General features: G+C 35.8%; 1 protein-coding gene across 2 annotated transcripts in view; it reads right to left on the bottom strand.

The window, feature by feature from the left end:
- SPTLC1 (serine palmitoyltransferase long chain base subunit 1) overlaps window positions 1-18,554 on the bottom strand; it is a 32,383-nt gene extending 13,829 nt beyond the window's left edge. Inside the window, exons 1-9 of one of the 2 annotated variants that reach the window (XM_014070930.2) lie at window positions 18,425-18,554; window positions 16,324-16,431; window positions 15,180-15,274; window positions 11,281-11,374; window positions 8,794-8,866; window positions 6,176-6,308; window positions 3,725-3,854; window positions 3,018-3,107; window positions 1,017-1,124 (exon numbers count right to left, since the gene is read on the bottom strand). In XM_014070930.2, coding sequence (XP_013926405.1) covers window positions 1,017-1,124; window positions 3,018-3,107; window positions 3,725-3,854; window positions 6,176-6,308; window positions 8,794-8,866; window positions 11,281-11,374; window positions 15,180-15,274; window positions 16,324-16,431; window positions 18,425-18,487 — 894 coding nt within the window. In that variant the 5' untranslated portion in view covers window positions 18,488-18,554. Of the gene's footprint in view, window positions 1-1,016; window positions 1,125-3,017; window positions 3,108-3,724; window positions 3,855-6,175; window positions 6,309-8,793; window positions 8,867-11,280; window positions 11,375-15,179; window positions 15,275-16,323; window positions 16,432-18,073; window positions 18,181-18,424 lie in introns of those variants that run through there. The other variant, XM_087715886.1, reaches the window with a different exon arrangement.
- Between the last annotated feature and the right edge of the window lie 4,272 nt (window positions 18,555-22,826).

The raw sequence follows: 22,826 nt of genomic DNA, 5'->3' as shown, positions 1-22,826 counted from the left end.
ATTGCTTAATGTTAAAAAGTGAAAGCATAGTTACAGTCATACAGGTGTAAGAAAATAAATCCTAACTCTCCAATGGGTTTATTCATGTATAGATATATACTAAAAATACTTAATGAGAATACATTACAAGAAAGAAAAAATACAGTTCACATTTCTGTTACCATATGTATCCATTTGAAGTTTCTTATTCTACCATCAAGCTGTAAAATAGCTAAGTGTAGTTGAGACTATTCTAACCTCAATTTATTTTCCTCTCTCCTTTAAAAAAGAATATTATATATAGAAAAATCAGATACTACGGAAAAAAAACATATTCATTAGTACAAGACTAGGGAAAATTCACAAGTTCAACATTTTTATTCTGCCCTACAATTGTTTTATGAACTGTTTAAATACAACTTAAATTGTAAACCATGGCTTCCCCAATTTCAGTTAAACAGCATGAAATAACAGGATTTTGTAGCAACTTGTAGAGTGCTATTTCCAGATTGCCCAGGTGAAGTTGTTGGCTGTTGACTCAATGTCTGGAGGCTGTTTAGGTCTGAATGTGATGGGGCAGACTTTGATTGAAACATGTCAAGACTGAGTAGCTGTGGCTGTTTGATTTCTTGGGTTAGGGGCATTTTCATCAATGTCTTGGGTAGCATAGCACTTCTCCATTTGAGGCTGGCGCTCAACTTTCAGATCCTTCTGAAATGCAGTCCCCTGGAGGATTTCCACTCTGTGTATGGAGGGGGAGCTGAAATCCATCAGAGGTCTTCAGGAATGTTTGAGAGCAAAAGGGCTTCAGGAGGCAGCTCCTTTGCTCTGTCCATGTAACAAGATTGCCTAACAACCATAATCAGGAATGCAGGAATGGAGGTCATCAAGCAATAAACAAGACTACCATCTTACATGTTATACTGTTCTTTTTTTTTCTTTGACGACATTACCGTAAAAAAGATACGAGATCAAAACTTTACTTTCTGGTTGCTAGCATTAAGTTCTACTATCATTTACATATGATATAGACTTACACTTATTCCAAAATGTTCTGTAACTCCTCGTCCATGTTCCCCCAGTACTCCAAAGGAGAAACTTTCTTCCAAAAACAATCTCACTTTGTATTTATATTTTAACTTTACCTGCAGATTATGGATTAACAAATGACACAAAGCAATGCATGATTAATGAATGCTCAGGAAGGAACAATTTATCAAAATAGCAATAGAGTAGTATTTAGGCTTATATACCCCCGATAGCACTTTACAGCACTCTATAGGTGGTTTACAATGTGGAAACATGGTTTGCATATTGTCCCTTCTGGGTCCTCATTTTACCAACCTTTACCAGAAGATGGAAGGCTGAGTCAACCTTGAGTCCCGTCAGGATCGAACTGGAGGCCGGCCATAGTTTGTCTGCAATACTGCATTTTCACTATTGCGCCACCAGGGCTCCTCAAAATACTCTACTGTTGACTATCTTCAGCTCAACACTCACCATGTCCCAAAGGTGCTTTTTTTTAAAGGCAATTGGACTGCCTTGGTTTTGCTTCCCATCCAGTTAGAAGTAAAGAAGTTTCTTGTTTGAGAAGTGAAATGATTTCAAAAGGAAAAAACCAAGAAAGTCAAGTTGCCTTTTGAAAAAAGCACCTTTGGGACAATCATGATCTGAATGATTGAGAACACTCAACCTTCATGCATTTTAGTTGCTAGATGTAGATTTCCTCCGATTATGTGGCAATGAACAGACTGAATATCTTCTAGAACCATTTTTTTGTTTGTAAAATAACATCAAGGCTACTTGCTTAGTATGTAAGACAAATTGCCTTTTATGATATTTATACTTTTAATTGTTCTATTTTACCAGTTACCTTGGTTTGAGAGCATCCTTCAAAATGCAGATACAGTTTAACACATTTTCTCACTCACATGTCATGTAATGGAAAAAAAGTAGAATCTTGAGTAGCTAACCATAGGAAATGTTTTTAAAAGCACCATTTATACTCAACATCCTCAACATAAAATGACCCCAGGAATGCAAACCTTTCAATGTTTATATTCTATGAAGAAATATTCCTTTGCCAAGAAACTGAATTTATTTATGTTACATAAACTTGACAATTGTGAAAGTGTTTTCTTAATTAGTGGAATTTGCTGCTGCTTCAAGATGGTGGAAATTGTACTAGGCTACAGAGGCTACTGACACATTCCCCCATTACTGTACAAGCCTTAGTGAAATCATCTTTTCAAGTGTCACAGTAGTTATGATTTTTAACTTGATTTTTCAAAATCATAAATAGGTACTAAATTTTAAGAAACTGAGATTTTCTAATGCTGAATGATTTGATGCTGAATTCTTTCGACTTCTCTTCAGTGGAACACTTAGCATATGTTGTAGAATAGGTTTACTACATTGCCTACAAGAGTAGAAAGTCCAGGGGCTGACCCTCATAAACCACAGAATGGGACAATTTACCAGAGCCAACTCGCTGTGGCCACCTTGCCATGGCCAACACACTGTGGGACAATTTGCAACAACTCAACATAGGACAATTTAACAATTCAATTATTTATAATAAATAAAAAAAATAATTTTTGCCATTCACATTTCATTTTGTGCCTCCTTTTGCATGTTATTTAATTATTCTATTTCACCATTTCTTTGATATTAGTGTAACTCTTGCCCCTGGCGAGTTGGCTGTGGCAAATTGTCACAGACCCATAATCCAAGCCTTTAAATCATGGCAAACATCTGAACATTAAATAATGTTTTCCAACAGGAGAGGAGAATGAAATACAGCAGAACCAGGACAAGAAATATTATCTTCTGACTTGCCATTACCAAATCTCTTCTTCAGCCCTCTGTATCAGCCACCATCTTATTGGCAGCAGCATCAAAGCTGGGAAAGGGAAGACTACACTTAACATCTATTAATAGAAGATTGGTTGCATTTTTAGTAAGCAATTTACCATTATTTTCCATTTTTTAGATTTGCAGAATGTAAAAGTTAGTTAGATATTAAAAGAATTACTTACCAATTCTGGCAGAGGACAAATATCCCCAGTATTAATAAACAACCCCTCTACTACGATAAATTTTCGTGTTACACGGGCTTTGCGAGGGTTCTGCAGAAAAATAAACAATTTAATATGAATATATATAATTTTTTATGAAAAACAACTTTTTAGCTTACTTTTCAAATGTTATCAAAAGCAGATAGAATGTTGAAAATCAACTTAACTTTATCAAAAGTGCAATAAGCATATTTGTAACTGAGAAAATGCTCTATATATACAGTAAAACACTATTTTAACATTAAAATGGTTACTGTTTTTTTCTTGACCTTGCAAAATAAATGTTGATGGAGTTTTACTTCAATAAACATTTTACCCAGAAGAGGAGCATGGCACAAAGAATTGCTATCTACTATTTTTCTCAGAAGCAAAACGATTTACTGAGCATTTTTACACTGCATTATCAGTGCCACTTTGGCTGAGCTCATGCATTCACATATAAAAGGAAAACTGCATCCAATTCTACTGGCAGATTTTTCTCCTGTTTGTTATGCCACTGCCTTTCCCAAGCAAAGCAATGACCAAATTAAATACACCATCTAAATCTATTTCAAATGTTACCATTCAGCATGGTTACCGTTGGAAAATAAATAATGAAAAATGAAATTCAAATATGCTATCTAGTTAAAAATGTTTGTTACACACTATTTTTTTCTAAAACCCAATACCTTTTGATCTTCTATCTCTTGTTCTTGTAGTAGATACTCAAGATCAGCCATATCATTATGCTTAAAAAACTTAATGTTACTTCTGGATGCTTGTAACCCTTTCTGAACAGCAAAGCAAGCTGCTTCATCACTGTAAATACACAATAAATTCTTTCAGTTCACTCACTGTTAGGCTAACTCTTAAAAGATTGATGTTTCCTCACAATGCATGCTAAGATATTGGTGTGTTATCTAACTATTTTCTATTTTCTTGCATTCTTACTTTTAAATGAACTATGTTCAGACATTAAAAAATTATAAAGTATTGTTATATTTTTGCATGCCATGTAGGCAAAGTTCTTAAAGGACAACTTTTGCCCATGTTGGCATGTTAGAGAGGCAAATCAGAATGTGGTCTAATTGGTTAAAAAAAGGAAAACCTAGAGCTTATGGTTTCAAGAATTGTTAAAGAAATAGTTTTAAAATTCCTTCTATTAAAAGCCATATTTTCCAAGCTTATGATGTGATAAATGATATTATACCTCATATCATGAGAGGGCATGCTATGGGTTATGCCATTTAGGGAGCTACATTTGGCGGGCCTTGCGCAGCAGGCCCTTTCATCTGTGGAACATTCTTCTGCCTGAGGTGAAGGTGGAACCTCAGAAACAGTAAATTAAATGTATACTTTAAAGATTATGCTTAGTCTCCTACCTTGTTGACTATGAGTAAGGATGAATTATTGTTACTGGGAAATTCTTAGCAATTACAATCATTCAATGCAATGAACTGCACCAAAGATTAGGGTTCTGCCTGCAAAGCCGCTAAGGGTAGTCCCTCAAACTTTCCCCAAATATGACTATAGAACTGAAATTTTAACAAAGACAAATTAAATCTATTAGAAGTAATCTTTTGGACTATAATGAATTCTAGTTTGTTTATTTATTTATTTATTTATTTATTATTTATTTATTAGACATATACCGCTTCATAGGGCTTTCAGCCCTCTCTAAGCGGTTTACTAATTTTTTTTAGCAAATTGTGTCAGCAACTTGCCCCCACAGTCCAGGTCCTCATTTCACCCACCTCGGAAGGATGGAAGGCTGAGTCGACCTTGAGCCGGTGAGATTTGAACCGCTGAACTGCAGATCAAGTCAGCTAAAGTGGCCTGCAGTACTGCACCCAAACCACTGTGCCACCTCGTTACAGTGAAATAAATCAAATTTACCTTTTCTCCTTACCTTATAGCAATAGCAGTAGACTTATATACCGTTTCATAGGGCTTTCAGCCCTCTCTAAGCGGTTTACAGAGTCAGCATATTGCCCCCAACAATCTGGGTCCTCATTTTACCCACCTCGGAAGGATGGAAGGCTGAGTCAACCCTGAGCCGGTGAGATTTGAACCGCTGAACTGCTGATCTAGCAGTAGCCTGCAGTGCTGCATTTAACCACTGCGCCACCTTATAAATATTTCCCTGTGCCTTTGGGTCTATTTTTTTTTCTTTGCAATTTAATTCTAATTTTAATGAATGTTACTATTAATTTTAATTGATTGATTATATTGGGTTTTAATTATATAGATATTACCATATGTTTTATTGTAAGCCTCCTACATCTATTGCGTTTGATGGGGTTTGAAGGGGGGAAAATGATGATTTGACTAGCTTCAGTACTTTTGGAATGAGGTTCCCTTCAACATTCAAAGTGTTACCCTTAGGCCCAGCAAAGTTTGTGCATTTTAGGTTTCACAGATCATACACACACACACACACACACACATACACACACACACACACACATATACATACATATATATACTTATACATACATACATACATACACACACACACACACACACACACACACTGCAATCCTACACACCATCTTGAGAACAAATTTGATTTAACTTAGTTGTATTTACTTTTGAGAGTATGCATAAGATTATAGTTACAGGCTCAGGACAAACATAAGCAATTCAACAAAATTTTCCTAGATGAAATTCTTGTCTGATATTAATTTATTTTAATCACTCTTGTCAACTGCACTTTTTCCTTGACTATATCCTATGGGAATACTGACAAAGCATTTGAACAGCTGTTAGTAATTTTTAAGAGTTGATTTTGAAACAGCAATCTATTCTAAGAAGTAGTCATTTTAAAAGTATTTCATAAATGATTAAAATTGTAATTTAACAAGCATCTGAAAATATCAAGGCACTGCTTTGAAACTAACAAGATCAAATGAGTTCTTAAATAAAACTTAAATAATTTAAATGAGCTTTGAAAAATTATCCACAATTTCACTAAAACCTTTTTTGTTATGGAAAAGCTTATTAAATAACCATATGCTAATTAATACATTCAGTAATCTTACTTGATCATAAAATTGATGTTTAAACATTTAATCTTTAACAATTAGAATTCTTTGCAGAATATTTGGGTTTTTTTTTTAATATCAAGAATGTGTACATACACAAACAAAATGTCTCCCCGTTTTGAATAGGCAGGAATAGCACTGGCAATTGTAGCAAATCCATAGGAATATAGGATAGCTTCCTCAGTCTTCATAAATCTGGCAAGTTTCTCCTCCAGTTCCAAATGCACATCTGTTTAGGAAGTGTTCACACATTTATGAGCAGAATTTTGGCTTTAAAATCTCACAAATACTGTATTAAAGATTACTGACACAATGAAAAACCCATTCACAATTCAAAGTTCTTTATATTGGAAATGAGACAGTATTATTATCAGTGGTGAGTTCCTAACCGATTTACTATTGGTTTGCTCGTGCTCGCGCGTGCATGCGTAGAAGCATACGGGCAAGTGGGTGGAACCGCCAACACTACCGGTTCGGCCAAACCAGGAGCAACCCATCTCTGATTATTATCCCAAAGATGCTGTTCAAAACTGAAGAAGCTTCTTGAATGAGAAATGAAACGTTTTCAAGAAAGAAAAAGAAAAAAAATCCAGTTGCCTTTTGAAAAGCACATTTGGGACAACCATGACCTAGATGACTGAGAATCTCTATAGACGACACTATTATTATTTATTTTCTACAGAAAGTAGAGGAACATATATTCACTGATCCAATTCTTCAACTTCACATCAAAGTCCTGATAAACTTTTACAATAACTACTAGAGCATTCACCATGTGAATATTCTGTCCAGTGCTGTCTCTACTACACAAATGTTTTATGCAAACTTTTCTATATTTAGAGGAAGTCTATAGGTATATTATTACTAATGCAAGGTCCAGGCTTTGTTGAAGTCATCTATATATGCAGCTATATGTATGAAGGCCACCTTTAAACATCCCTCATGCAATAGCAGAATTATCCAGACCATTCACATACTATGAGTTACAGTTAACAAAATGCTTAACAAGGCTAAACTCATTCACTGTTCTGCTTTTGTCCCTTAAACTCCACCACTAATAAAGTAAACATAAATTCCAGGACTGCAAATAAATATATAAGAACAACCAAGTTTCATGTGTCAACCAGAACAATATCCAGGATTCGAGATAAATACGTATCACTGATTTCTGTAAGGAACCAGTTTTATTTTCACGTACTTTCTCAATGTTTCCTAACAGGAAGAGGATTTTTTCCCCACAGTCATTAATCTATTTACAATAAAGCTAAGACCTTTTTTTGGTTAAAGACATTTCGGATTCCAGAGTTATGAATACTTATTGTGGCAGTTCTTAAACCATAAATAAATGATCAATTCATATGTAGTGCCAGAATCATGAATAAAAGCATTCACAAGATTTATATGTCCAGAGAATCAGTCCATGAAGATAATGTGAATGCTTAGGTCCATAGTATTATCTTTAAAAAGATGTACAGTGGATTTTATGATTAAGCATAGATTGGGATTTTCATATTAGGATTTGAATTACAAAAATCTTAGGTTTCAGGCCTAAATTAAAATACCATGATCATCACAAATATATATTATTTTAAAGTATTTGCATTATTGTGTAAAAAAAAAAACTAAAGCCAGTCAGTATACTGCCCTCTTGTGGTCTTTCTGAACACAACACAACAATATTAGAGATTTCAATCTTCAACACATTTAAATCTCGCTATATAACACTTCCACAGCTATGGAAATTAAACAAAAAGCAATAAATCTTCATCAAGATCATAAGGTGGGCATAATTAAAGCTCAGCATGCCATCCAGCATTTTGTTTGGCTAAACAGTATGCAGAGAATTTCATGTCAACTGATGGTGGAATATGTATGAATCATTAATCTTTTTCAAAAGCCTCGATAAAGCCTCTCTTTCCACCTATCAACTGCTCTTGAATAAACTTAGAAATCATAGGAGAAGAGTGCATGCCCTTTTAGGGATTGATAACTGGTTAAAGAAAATAACAATTAGGAATTTTAAAAAAGAGTTTAGTGTTGTGGTTAAGGTCTCAGCCTTGAAACCAGGAGACTGTCAGGTCTAGGACTCCCTTAGGCATGAAGCCAGCTGGATGTCTTTGGGCCAGTCTCTTTCTCTCAGCCCAATACATCACAAAGGATTACATGGTGGTTGTTAAGGACAAAATACGAGGCAGGAATATTAGGCATACTCATCACCTTCAGGTGGTCAAAATATATAAAAAGCAGGATAAAATCATCATCATCATTACCATCATCATCCCACGTCCTTGTGAAGGACTTGATAGGTAAATCCAATCTAAACTTCAGGCTGATTGTGTGACCAACCATAATAATAAATAGGAATAGGAATAAACAGACAATTTTCTGAATGGAGGGAAGTTAAGAATAGAGACTAATAATTATTTATTAAGCTTCTATGCTGCCTGACTTAAGAATCTGAATAAGGACTAATGCTTATTAACATGCTCATAAAGGATCCTGACTTTAGAAAAAGCAGCAAATTGCCCAAGTTTATAAATACACTAAATTATTCCGCTTGGTTAAAAACCAAAATTATTGTAAAGAACTTCAGAAGCATCTCTTTAAACTGTATGAACAATTTAACACCAGGCTTTCAATTCGTTCTTGTAAAATTAAAATCAAAGTAATTCTTATTACATTCAAATCTATATTGAAAAAGATGCAATACTTACCAAAAGTGCCATAAAATCCTCTCGGGCCACATGTGCCAACACCATATTTTGCCAGAGATGCCTGGGCTGCATTCTTTAAGGAGGTATAAGAAGAAAATCATATTATATGTAATCTTATTGTAGAATAAAATCATTACTACACTGATATTGTAATTACATTGTTTCTTTCATATCACCACTATTATTATACATAACTTCACTCTGCATTCCCCAGAGAGTACAGTAATCTCCTGGGGCTCATACAAGATAGTATATGGGACCAGAGATAGTATTCTTTTCATTCTGACATCCTATCATCTCACATAACATGTGTGGATTGAATTTTGACAATCTTAAGAAAAAAATGATGGTGAAGAGGTAACGTTCTTTGATGGGGAAATAAAATTTATTCCATAAAAAAGGAGGAGGTGCTGACAAAGAGAAAAGTGAGCAGCACTACAAATTAAACAAAATAAAATAATTTGGTATAAAATTGAAGTGAAATTGCTGGTAGATGTATTTTTAAAAAAATGTGAAGGCATTCTAATACTGAACAGTAGAATTAAAATGCTGATGACAAGAAAATCATAAATGTTTGAGAACACTAAAATAAAGGTTGCAGGTATAGAAGGTGTAATTTATTACATATGATACATATATCATAATTTACTTGGACTTCAGTAAGGCATTTGATAAGGTAGACCATAACCTACTACTAGATAAAGTAGAAGAATGTGGGTTAGACAGCATTACCACCAGATGGATTAGTAACTGGCTAACCAACCATCCTCAATGGAACTGCATCTTCATGGAAGAAAGTATGCAGTGGAGTATCCCAAGGCTCTGTTTTAGGTACAGTACTCTTAAACATCTTCATCAATGATTTAGATAAAGAAATAAATGGGGAATCCATCAAATTTGCAGATGACACCAAGCTGGCAGGAATAGCCAACACTCCAGAAGATAGCCTAAAGATACAGAAGGATCTTGACAAAATTGAACATTGCGCACTATCTAATAAAATGAAATTCAATGGTGAAAAGAGTAAGGTTCTACATTTAGGCAAGAAAAACGAAATGCACAGGTACAGTATAGGTGGTACCTTGCTCAACAGAAGTAACTGTGAAAGGGATCTTGGAGTCCTAGTGGACAACCATTTAAATATGAGCCAGCAGTGTGCAGCAGCTGCCAAAAAAAGCCAACACAGTTCTAGGCTGCATAAATAGAGGGATAGAATCAAGATCATGTGAAGTGTTAATACCACTTTATAATGCCTTGGTAAGGCCACACTTGGAATACTGCATTCAGGTTTGATCACCACGATGTAGAAAAGATGTGGAGACTCTAGAAAGAGTGCAGAGAAGAGCAACAAAGATGATTAGGGGACTGGAGACTAAAACATATGAAGAACGGTTGCAGGAACTGGGTATGTCTAGTTTAATAGAAAAAAGGACTAGGGGAGACATGATAGCAGTGCTCCAATATCTCAGGGATTGCCACAAAGAAGAGGGAGTCAAACTATTCTCCAAGGAACCTGAGGGTAGAACAAGAAGCAATGGGTGGAAACTAATCAAGGAGAGAAGCAACTTAGAATTGAGGAGAAATTTCCTGACAGTTAAAACAATCAGTGGAACAACTTGCCTCCAGAAGTTGTGAATGCCCCAACACTGGGAGTCTTTAAGATGTTGGATAGCCATTTGTCTGAAACGGTATAGGGTTTCCTGCCTAGGCAGGGGGTTGGACTAGAAGACCTCCAAGGTCCCTTCCAACTCTGCTATTGTATTATATAACATACAACTTATAATTTATGTATGTAAAAAATAAATATTTTGCCTGATGCCTTAAAGAGCATCATTTTGGTTCCTTTACTTTTTCTATCACAGTATTTTCTATCTGCATTTTTAAAAAAAAATTAAAGATATATATTTGCATTCATTATTATATGTATTAATACAGATATGGCAGAAGCAAGACAGGTTTGAAAAAACAAAACATACAAAGAGGTACAGTGCATAATGTTGACATAATTAAGATTGAGTTACATTTTTTTTCTTTTATCTTCTATATTTAAGTTTTTTTGTTTATTACATCTAATTCCTTTTCTCTACTTCATATAATATTGCTTGTCCAACAAGGACTAACATGATGATCACATATGTATACAGGCATGCATGCTATGGACACAGTCACTGCCATAAGGCAGCTGGACTATTTTGAAAATGAGACTTGATTTACCTTAATCTAAATGGAGATGTGTACTCTAACTTCTCTTTAGTCCAGCACAATACTTCCTATTACTACAAATTATCCTTGGTTTTTTTTCTGGGCATATGCACTCTATAGGCTCTCTTTTAAATGAATGTAATACTAAGAGAAATCAACACAGATTTTATACAAGGAAGAAATACTAGTCACAATTACATTCTAAAAGATTATAAGCACCCATGCATTATTCAAATAGTTCTATTAACACAAAGGCTACCCAGTGAGATCTATGGATGTACTTACTTTAAGTCTTTCATTATCCAAAAGCCCAAGAAAATTAAATGATGCAAAGTTTATGCATTCCTTGTCATTCACGATAATATTGTGAGCTGGAGGCCTTAAAGTATGAAAAAAAAAAAACAAAGTGAACAAATTTGGACGACTAGAACCAATTTAAATGCTCAAAGTATTGTTGAATACAAAAAACAACAGTAGTATTGTCCAATCTGGTACTGTATCTAAATGTGGGGATGCTGTTTGATGTAGAGATTTATATCTTAGTTAAGAATACTTGCCCTTTATGCTATTAAATACGAACATCTTTGTTCTAATGAATCACTTAATCTGTTGTTGAATTCCAAAGGAACCTCTTCATTGCTGATAGTGATGCTTTATACTACTTTTCTTGGAATACTTTTCAGAATTTTGGGAACATATTTCATTTTTTTGAAAGAGAAGCATTTTAGTTGAGCAACAATAATGCTATCAGAAAATATATATCAACATTACATCCTAAGGAAAAGTTACCCTGCCACTTAAGAACATTCAGTGTGTTTGAAAATTTGTTTCACTGCTTAATTCAAGGATTAAGGGATAAGTAAATTTTAATTAAATCTCTGAAGAATCAATTCAAGATAAGGGATTAAATAGAGTCAGTCAAATAAACTAGAGATAAAACTCATTCTAAAGCAGTCATCTAGCAAGAGACTGACAAGAAACAGTCTTAAGAATATTCTACATTAATGTATCAAAGTGCCATTCAATACATATTACCACACATTATGGCTTAAATCCCAAGGAAAAAAAAATTCATCAATGCCTGTCAGTTTTTACAATCACAAGAATCACTGAAATTGGGCAAATTTGTGCTCAGAAGAAAGTTGACAATGCAATGGTTTTGGCTGACATTGCAACATCTATTTTCATTATTCACATAGAAGCACGCTGAATCCATCCAGCGTGAGCATGTCTGCAGCATATTTAAATGCATTTTTTCCCCATCTGGATTTTGTGGAACCTTCAGAGTTCCATAAGAACCTGAATGTCTTCCATTAGACTAAGGCTACATACAAATTTTAAGATGAGAGTTATATATTACCTTGAATATTGTAAAAAAAAAAGCAAAGCCAGAAGGGAAGAAATGAATGATCAAGAGAAGAATAAAATGTGATATACCTCATTTGCTCTATCTTAACTAATGTAAAGTAAAAGTATCCATGGACATTTAATATTTGTCCCCTTCAATCACATCAAAAAGCATATGACAACTGTTTGGAAGTTCTGGCTATAGATAGAGTTTTATGTTACCCATCTCCACATTCAACTGATGAACATTAGCATATCAAAGAATTGTGCAACATAAATCATAACCCAACTTCCTTAATATTAAAAACATATAATAGTACAGCAACTTCTCTTAAAACATAAACCACAATTCTACTAGCCCAACACTCATTCTGACCTTTTCCTTTAAATATAAGTCATTTTTGGTACAATAGCTCCAAATAACAGCACACCAAAAAGTTCTTCCAAATGAAAGGAAGATCAGATGAACAATAGTCAAATTTCAAGCCACCTATCAACTGCTATTAATATGTGCACTTTCTCTAAACCAGCATGTTTCATTATTTACAATGGTTGACTATTTTTCATTTACATATTTCTTTCCAGATTAAGATCTTAACATTCCCAAGTAGCATTTTAGAAGTTCTAGAAGCTGCATTTCCAACACATGTTAAAGATTTTATTATTTTCTTGTTTGGTTTCTATTATTTTTACATTAAGTTTAAAGATAATTTCATTTCACTTAATGTTTTAGTGTTTTTTGATGTTTATCAGTTATCTTTTATTTTGAAACATAACAAAAATATACTAAATTTAAGTTTGGTCTATTTCGCTATTAAATCATTCATGAAAGTTCAGGTTCACCAATCTCATTAAAGAGGTTTGGAAGATCGCACTGCTTGAATTCCTGTGTCATAAAATATGTCCATGAATTTTATTCTCTATAACTGAAAAAGACTATGTCTAAAAATTAGCACCAATTCAGCACAGCAATTTATTATGGTACCCCATATAAGTACAAATATAATTTTGTCATGCTGCCATTTATTGTTTGAGGTTATTTATACAGTTTTAAAGAATGTAGTATTTTTCTTTGTTAAGATATGATGCAATCCTGCATTAAAAGGCACTTATTCTCCTAGAGTAAATCTAGCCACATACTGTACTCAGAAAGAAAACATGTCATAATTAATATTAATATTGTATTCATCATGTTGATGTATTCCATGCATATCATTTACTATATAAAATGGCATTCTCAAAAACATTGCTCAGAAATTTTCCTGACTTAAACCGACAACAGAGTAACATAAGGAAATACAAATATAATAAGGCATCCTTATATAAAGAATGTGAAGAGATGAATGTTACTTAGAGTAGAAAGAGAGCTTAGAGGTGTACTGAAATTCCTGTGATTTTTTTAAACTTAAGGCACAGTAAACAAGCATCCTCAAAATTTAATGTTTAAAGGAATAATCTTTCCTATGCATACTTATGATGAACTCCATTAATTCAATTGGATTAAGTTCTGAGTTAGGAAGCATAGCATCTAAGCATTTTTTCAGAAATTAGATTCTATTTAATGGCATATATAAATTTGAAAGAAAAAAGAGGACAAATTAAATATTTGATGCCTGTGGTAGAGAATTAATTAGTTTAAGAAAAGAGCAGCAGTTAAAATTCCCCTTTATTATAGAAACTGTCCTTTTAAACATTAGTATAAATAGATTTTCCCTTTTCTATGTTTATTAGAAAAAAACCCAGAAAGCTACCAAAGTCATACTAGCCCAATATAGTCTACAATGACTGATAGCATCTTGCCAGGACTGTAGGTAAGTTTTTCAGCGTTATGTGCAGATTTTGAGTCTCAGATGTCCTGCAGTCAAAGCACAGTCTCTACCACTCAATTAACAGGGAGGTATTATGGAATAGAAAATACCATTCAGGAGTATCTAAGATTACCTGTCTTATCCTGAGATATAATACCCTTTAAGTGGATAATGCCTGTTATTACTGAAAAAATTAATAAATTAAGTAAACCTGGAATTACTAGTTCTAATAATGTTTGAGTAAATTAATAACAGGAACATGTAAATTGTTCTATGCATTCAGTGTCCAGAACAGCTGATTCCAGGTGATCAAAACAGAAAACAGGTCCAAAATATATGAATTCTAGATAGAAGTGTTTCAGACGATTGGTATCCAATTGGCCCACTTGATCTCCCTTAAAGGGACATACTAGAAAGAAAGATTGGGAGAGCATACCAGGATGGTCTTGCTTGCCCTGTGAGATCCCACCAAACTTTTTAGCCAACATTTGGAACAACTAAAAAGTGTTTGCTTTTAGTTTAACCAAACCACAGCCTACCTATAACAATTTAGCTCAACTTCTGAGACAATCTGTTCAACTCCAAAGAAACCAGATTCTTTTCATTTTCCCACGATTTTGAAGAACCATCAGGCATGCTTATTTTATCTGTTAAGCAGAGTGATAAAAATGAAGTAATTTACTATACCTACTTGGTAACTTTCACAACTCAAGTCTAACTTTACAATTTAAATTTGTGCTGAACCCAGTTCTCTGAATTTGCAAGATAACAATCCCCTGTCTGTATCCCCTTCCCTGACTGAATTGTGAGCCGCCCTGAGTCCCCTTCAGGGAAAAGGGCGGCATATTAATGTAATAAATCCAAATCCAATCCAACAATCCATAATTATTCTACAAAATGATCAAGCTCACAATCCTAAACATATCTGCTAGAAATATATACTTTCCAATGCAGTTATATTTCATGTAAACATGTAAAAAAAAACCTGGGCTGTAAGTATAATATGAAGTTATGATAATCCAAATTTACCCTTTAACAATATTGTAGTTCAGTGCTGGGTGATCTTTTGGTACTGGAGTAACAAGAGGTTCTGGCTGCCATTCTTCAATCAATTCTTCCTTTTCCTATTACAAATAGAAACAGCAGTACTGAGCAATGTATTATTTAATAGATAGCTATATCTTTTCTTTCCTCTTAAAGATCAAGCTGGCATATATAGCAGACCCACCCTTCAATTTTTCTTTATAACAAGAATCCTAGGAAGTGACTACTTGTCAGGTGAGAAGAATCAGAATCATATGTTAAATTCTAGTTAAGCTGATTTATTGTTCATGCCTATATACAAGAATGTACTCAACTGACATCACCAAACTGACGGTAGATAGTGTTAATGGAATTCAAGGTAGCCTGCACTTAGATTACTTGTGGGAATGTAACAACTCCAAACTGATTCCTCTCTTGACACTGTCCTCATGCTTTGCCTTTGAACTGAATTAAATTTCTTCTTCTTATCTCTTCATGGATTACTGCCTTGTCATGGCGAAAGGGCTTGCGTAGATCAATGAAACTATGAGCTATGCCGTGCAGGGCCACTCAAGATGGACCGGTCATAGCATAGGGCTCTGACAAAACGTGGTCCACTGGAGAAGGAATTGGCAACCCACTCCAGTATCTTTGCCATGAAACCCCATGGATAGCATTGTCCATGGGGTCGCAATGGGTTGGACACGACTTCGCAACTAACAACAACAAATTTCTTCTACAACAGTCTTTGATGAACACATGAAACAGCACATAAAATTGTAACATTAAAATCCAACTATGCCTAGAAACTATAAAATAAATAATTATACTATAAAAAGGAGATAATCCTCCGTTTTAGATGCTGAGATGCTTGGCACTGACTGGTCAATGATAGACATGCATCCCTGTTTATAACCCCAGGGCAACTACAATAAATGTCACTATTTTTGGCATTACTCATATTTCAGTTTGTTTTTCAATTAAATTGTTCAGCTTATATGTTATATTAAAGGTGGAAAGAATTTTTTATATTTAAAAAACTTGGTATTTTAACAGGGGTATGTAGACTTTCTATAGCCACTATATATACGTTTATGTATCTGTATGGATGGATAAGTGGGTGAAAAGAGAGAATTTTAGAAATCCAGACCTTAGGTGTAAGATCAGATCGCTCCTGAAGTTTGTATGTTTTAGAGAAAAGCAGTCTTATTATCCATAGGATCAGAATACCTTCTAAAATAAGATGGTACGCTGGAGCCTAGAAATTAAACAACAAAAAGGGAGAAATTATTAATGAACAACCTAAGTTATTTCAAAAAGCACACGTAACAAACAGGCAATTTCTGCAATGCTGAAGCTCTATTTGAAACACAACTTATATGATTGCAAGAATGAATTTTGAAACAGAATATGACTGAGAAAAATTCATTAGGGATACTGAAAAAGGACTACATCTATTTTTATGCATGCCTCATTGTGATGCAAAAACTTCTATAACTTTGAAGCTGCAAACTAAACTACTACAGCTGGAACTCTAATCTGAGGCTGATAAAACTAATATGATTTTAAATTTGAATCATAGTTTTAGAACTCTATGATTCTGATGGATTTTATTTCAGGCCTCTACCAAGACGTCAGTATCCAATACCTGGTTAGAAAACAATTTTGTGTTTGTGAATGAATGCCCGCTGTGAGTACAGTGTTTTATGATCTCTGTCCTCTCATGTAATGCCCTCCAAAATCACAAGGGAGAAATGTATACATTTCAAAATGTATTTAAGTAATTCATACAGGACTATGCTGGCCAGCATTAAATGAATTTGGAATTAAATGGACATCTCCATTCCTAAAGCATAGATCAGAAAGTTTCTCAGCCAACAATCTATGTACTGGTGGAGCATTAAGTTCATAGCTCATAGCTACAAATCATATGGTCATGTTTCTGGAAATAAAAGACATCCCAACCTAACAACCAACCTGATTTAAATTCTTGGTTCTACCTACCTACCTACCTACATGCTTGTGTATATGTGTGTGGGTGTATTTGTATGCATGCATGAATACAAGAACCAAAGGTAACAGTTTTCTTTAACTTTCCTCCAAAATAACACTCGCATGAGGTAGATGAAAGGAAGTGTGAATGGGTCTAAAGTCATCTAGAAAGCTTCCCTGGTTGAGTAGGTAACACACGTTTCTTTGGTTGTATTTGGCTATTATAGGATTATCTAGCCTGTAGAATTATACAATTAGCAATTTAAGCCACGTTTGTGTCCTTGCCATTTGCATGTTATGAATATTGGTTTTTTTCTGGTATAAACTTCTAAATCTTATTTTTAAATGAACTTTCAACATTAGAACATGAATCAGTCACAACTAATATAAACCCACAAACAAAATTCAGCGAATTAAATCAGTCTAACAAAATAAATAAATAAAATGGAAGCATTTAAGTACCTCTTTAAGTAGAACAGAGAGGGTGACATTTTCTAGGAAGCATCCTTATCATTACAAACTAATTATTTTTGAATTTTTATACTAAGATATATTTAGTAACACATCCATAAAAATAAGATATATTTTCATTTTGTGCAAAACTGAACAAGAATTTTCAAAACAATGCCCATACATCTTACAGATATTGTGGCATTTCAAGAATGGATGTAGGAAGATAGTAATAATTCTTGAGCAATAGCATCTTGCCTGATCTAAAGCCAAGATATCAAGATGCATTTGGAAGAGGCCGATATCTGAAAAGTAGCTTTACACTTGAGCAAACCATGGGCTTCCTTCAAAATCAAAATCAAAACATAAAGAAATAGGGGAGGGAGAGGGCTATTGGAAAAACAGAAGATAAAAACTTCTAGGCGTTTGTCAAAATCTAATCCCAGAAACGGACACACCCTAAAAGCAATTGTAATAAGTGGGTAAATAAATCCTCCGGTTCGCTTCATTTGTTGGGATCACGTATAGTGTAGCGAATCCCCACAATACATTTCCCTGAACCATACATAAACCAACACCATCATGCCTTCGCCTCCCAGCCCAAGTCCCTCCCCCCCCCCATCCGTCCTTAACAAGGACGGGACCATCTTCCCTTCCCGTAAGTCCCGAGCCTTTTTTTGCCATGGCCCTTAGTTTGGGGGGGGGGGAGGTGACATGCAATTCCGCCTGAGCTTTCGGCCTCCCCGGGGGGGGGGGGAGCTGGAGGTGACATTCCCAAACCCCTCAGGGCAGCCATCTTAGCCGCTCACCTCATAGAAGGCCTGGACCATCTCCACCAGCACCCACTGTTGCCCCATAGGCTCCGCCGCCATCGCCCTCCGTTCCTTCCGGGTAGGAAGCGGAGGTAACGTCGCCAAGCGTGAACAGGAGGAGGGAAGGGAGGAGGAGCCGTGACGTAGGGCACGCGAAAGCAGTCAGAGACGGTTGGAGCAGGTCTTGCCAGTTTTGGTTTTTTTTAAAGCGAGAACGGAAGGAGGAGGCGGTTCTCGTAGAGCGCGTGCAGTCGAGCGTGGAACGTGATGGTCTAGAGATGCTTCATCCAAGGAAACCTTATTATCTGCTCTGTTCCATGCATGGAAGACTTTACATGCATGGAAGACTTTATGTCTATGCATGTAAGACTTTACATGCATGGAACAGGGCGGATAATAAGGTTTCCTTGGATGAAGCATAAATATTCTTTTTTTCTGACAAAGGAGAAGCGATTTTTCCTTTCCTTGTACCGAAAAACGGAGCGACGAGGCTTGTTCCCCTCTCCCCCCCCCCCGTAGCTCTGATGGTTTCCTACAAGTAATCCTCGATTCACAACAGCTCATATAGTGCCCGTTCAAAGTTACAACGGCACTGGGAAAAAAGTGACATGACTGTTCACAGTCACAACCTTTGTTAGCATCCCCGTGATCAAAATTCAGCTGCTTGGCCAATGGTTCATACTTACGACCATTGCCGTGTGATCATTTTTTGGAACCTTCTGACAAGCAACGTCGACAGGGAAACGAGATTCACTTAACAACGGGGTTACTAACTTATCAACTGCAATGATTCACTTAACAGCTGTGGCAAGCAAGGTCATAAAATGGGGCAAAACTCACTTAACAAATGTCTCACTTAACGATAGAAATTGTGGGTTCAAATGTAAATTGAGAACTACCTGTACTCTGCTCTAATGGGATTTTCCAGATTCTCCTCCCCTGACAACACTTAAGTCAACAGCCCAGAGTTCCTGGGAGCTGACATACACGTTTAATTAAATATCTTTGTGTGTAACCTAGCAATGTTCAGGCAGGTGTCTCTGAAGTATTAAACCATTTGAAAGTATCTCAGCCTCAAATAAAGACAATGATGTCCTGCATAGAGTAGAAGTTGAAATGTTTCTCAAGTTTTCTCGAAACAACTTAGTATGACTGGATGATTTTTCCTTTTCTTTTAATAAATAGGAAAGTACTGTTTTAAAGTGGTGATTTTGCCCATAATCCTGTACAGACTTAGTAAGCATCTTAAAACTTGGCAGTGGGCATCCTTAGGCTTGTATTATTTTCATTAATAAAAACAAGACCAACTTAGATACCTGGTAGTTAAAATGACATCCTCACTTTCAGCATCAACTTTGATTAATAATTTTGCAAATGCAAACGGTTGCAACCGTTTAACTAAACAACAATGATTAGGGGTTTTTTTCCATTTTAGAATGAAAACATAATGTGGCTTCATCAGTATTTTGTCACTTGGTTCACATGTGCACTATTTCCATGTTAGACCAGAGCTAAAATTTGGACGCTTCAGTTGGTTCTGATGAAAGAAATGTCCTTCTGGGTTCAGTTCCAAGTAGGGAAAAAGACACTGGAGACATGGAGGCTGCTTGGAAAGATGGTTTATTGGTGGACAGGACCACATGGCTTGAGTCCTGAACAGAAAAGATGATCACATGCTTCAATGTTGGTGGAGAAGACAAGGGCTGAGGGAGGGGCTTGCTAGGTTTTTTATAACCTGTTCAGTCCCACGTCTCTGTTTCCTGTTCCTGTGAAAGATATGTATTCTGATTGGTTGTCAGATTCCCATGGGGCCATGCAGGGGCAACTCTCTAGGCTGTGCTTTAAATCCAGGTTTGGTTGAGTTCTCAGATGCCATGTGGTGAGTTGGGTAAAGTTCCTTAATCCCATCCCCCTGTAGCTGAAGTGGAGAAGTCTTTATTATGTAAAGGGACTAGCTTGGCCTTCTTAATGGCCCATTGATAAAGGGGGTTGCGCAGGAATCTACAGGCAACTATTCTGTCTTTTAAAACATGTTTCTTTCTTTTCACATCAAAAGAAATATTCTGCCTTTTCAATATTTCCTAGGATATTTCATTTTTCTGGGAGAGGGCTGGGTGATAACTTCCTACAGTTCAAAGTCCAATGGCGAGTGCTATATGGGGCCCATAGAATAGCCCATATTATACCTCTGCTCCACGAACTGCACTAGCTACCAGTCTGCTTCTGAACTGGGTGCAGTTCAAGATGTTGATTAAGACCTGTAAAGCTCTTAATGACATAGGTTGTCCCACTAGGACAGGCTTGACTCACTCATGCCAGCAGAGAGGACCCACTGCAAATCTCGTTGGTCAAAAAATTCTATGGGGATCCCATAGATCCTATTATCTGCTGTAGCACCTGCCCTTTGGAACATCTTATCCTCCAAGGGGGGATTTGCCTCTTTCCTCATATCCTTCCATAAGAGTCTGAAGATTTGACTCTGCTGGTTGGCCTGGGGACCCAATGGAGGTGGAGATTGATAGCAAACCCCATTTTCCCCTCACTCCCTGCTTCCCTATCCACCCACCATTTTTATCTCATATTGTTGTATCATTGGGTTTTTTTTTCATTGTTTAGTCTATTGAGCCATTACTTTACCACTGTTACATTTTACATGCCATTTTTTCATTTTGGTTGCAAGCGATCTAGAGTAATCCCACAGTGAGATAGATGGCAAATAAATTTAACGAATAATAATAAATACACCGTAAATATAAAATATAAGTCTAAACCTTATGCATAAAACATTCAGCAATTTATGAGATACTCTCATTTCAGCCATTCATAATAACACCAGATGTGTGTGGGAGAAGGAGCTGAAATAATGATGCATTTCAGTTAGTGGCCAAGGGCAAAACAAGTAGTGAAACAGGACTGCAGTTTGTAGCTTCAGCACAGCCTCACCCTTCCTTGCCTGGTTTTATAAGCAATACTTTAAATAAATCTGGTTATCATTAATAAAGAACACCTTCAGAATGTTCACATTCATCTGTTTAAAAGGAACAGTGCCAGAGCAGAAGAAAACTGATTCTGCTTTGGACTACTTTGTGGAAACAAAATCAGTTGTGCCTGAATTGCATAGCATAATGTTCCGATGTCCCTGCAGCAAAACTGATTTCTATCTGAAGAGTGACAGTGAAGAGGATTGGTATAAAATGGATTGGCATAAATAACATGAGTGGGGAATTTCTCCCAGTAAGGAGATCCTATTCCCATTCATCAATGCAGCAACTCACTTATAGAGACACTGTGTATAGTATTGCTATTCTCAAGCTGCAGTTTATCTGGGAGGATATGACACATATCACCTTCCCTCCAGCAATCAACTTATTATCTGTCATGAGCGTTCAGGATTGCACAGTTTTAGGAGTGCTTATTGGCCTGTGATATCATTTTTTGTTGTTCAGCTTGCCTTCCCAAACAATTTGGCTAAAATGAGTATAAACAGAAAAGGCATTGTGTCAAGAGTTGTTATTCTGTCTAGTGGGACCATATTCTGCCCTAAATATTCTTGCTTTTCAAGGCTGGGTTCTAAGTAGATACCTTTCCACCTTGCTTTTGTTGATTTTATTCTTACAAACTATTTGTGTTTCTATTTAATTACTTTTTATAGTTTGTAGTTCATTTTGCAAAACTGAATCACAAAGCCAAAAAGGGGGAGGGAGAATCTACTGAAAGAAAAAGTCTAAACCAGTTATGTGCCTGATAGATGGTATTCTTCCCCAAAACAGGTATACTGGGCACATACAATTTACACATGATATGACCCAACCATGTTTGTTCTCATTCTGATTCCTGTACAGGTGTCCTTGTTTAGCGATCACAATTGGGATCTGCAACTTGGTTGTTAAGCAAGGCGATTGCTAAGTGAAACCTTGGCTGTTCTTATGATCTCACTTCTGCTTTCTTTGCTTTAAAGATGTGTGAAAGTTATAAATGCAAGGACTGGTCGCAAACTTACTTATTTATTGTAAGTGTGAATGGTTGTTAAATAGGGACTACCTTTTGGTACAATTTAAGGTCTCCCTAGAGGAGATGTTTCTGTTTTCAAACACCAATGGTAGGATTAGTTGCCCCCACCCTCATGTACATTAAGAGGTTTAACTTCTATTTTGTGAGACATGAATGTAAAGGTATTCTGATAATTAGTTGTTGAATTTAGGCCATCATATATTTAGAATCTGAACATCCCGTCTGATGATCAGTTAGGAGCACATCTGCATTGTTTCCACTAGTGAGTCGTTTTAAACTGTTTTAAAGCTGGTTGTGTGACCATCATCATCACCAGAGGCGTTAGAATGTAGAGCATACTAGACTCAACCAGAGCAACTCTTCCAGAGAGCTAATAAGAGAGTACAAT

The sequence above is a fragment of the Thamnophis sirtalis genome, unplaced genomic scaffold, assembly GCF_051295495.1.
Source record: "Thamnophis sirtalis isolate CommonGarterSnake01/CBP01778 unplaced genomic scaffold, rThaSir2_p1.2 scaffold_5, whole genome shotgun sequence".
Classification (NCBI taxonomy): Eukaryota; Metazoa; Chordata; class Lepidosauria; order Squamata; family Natricidae; genus Thamnophis; species Thamnophis sirtalis.
The sequence above is the reverse complement of the archived record's forward strand: the minus strand, read 5'-3'. Positions and strand labels throughout refer to the sequence as shown.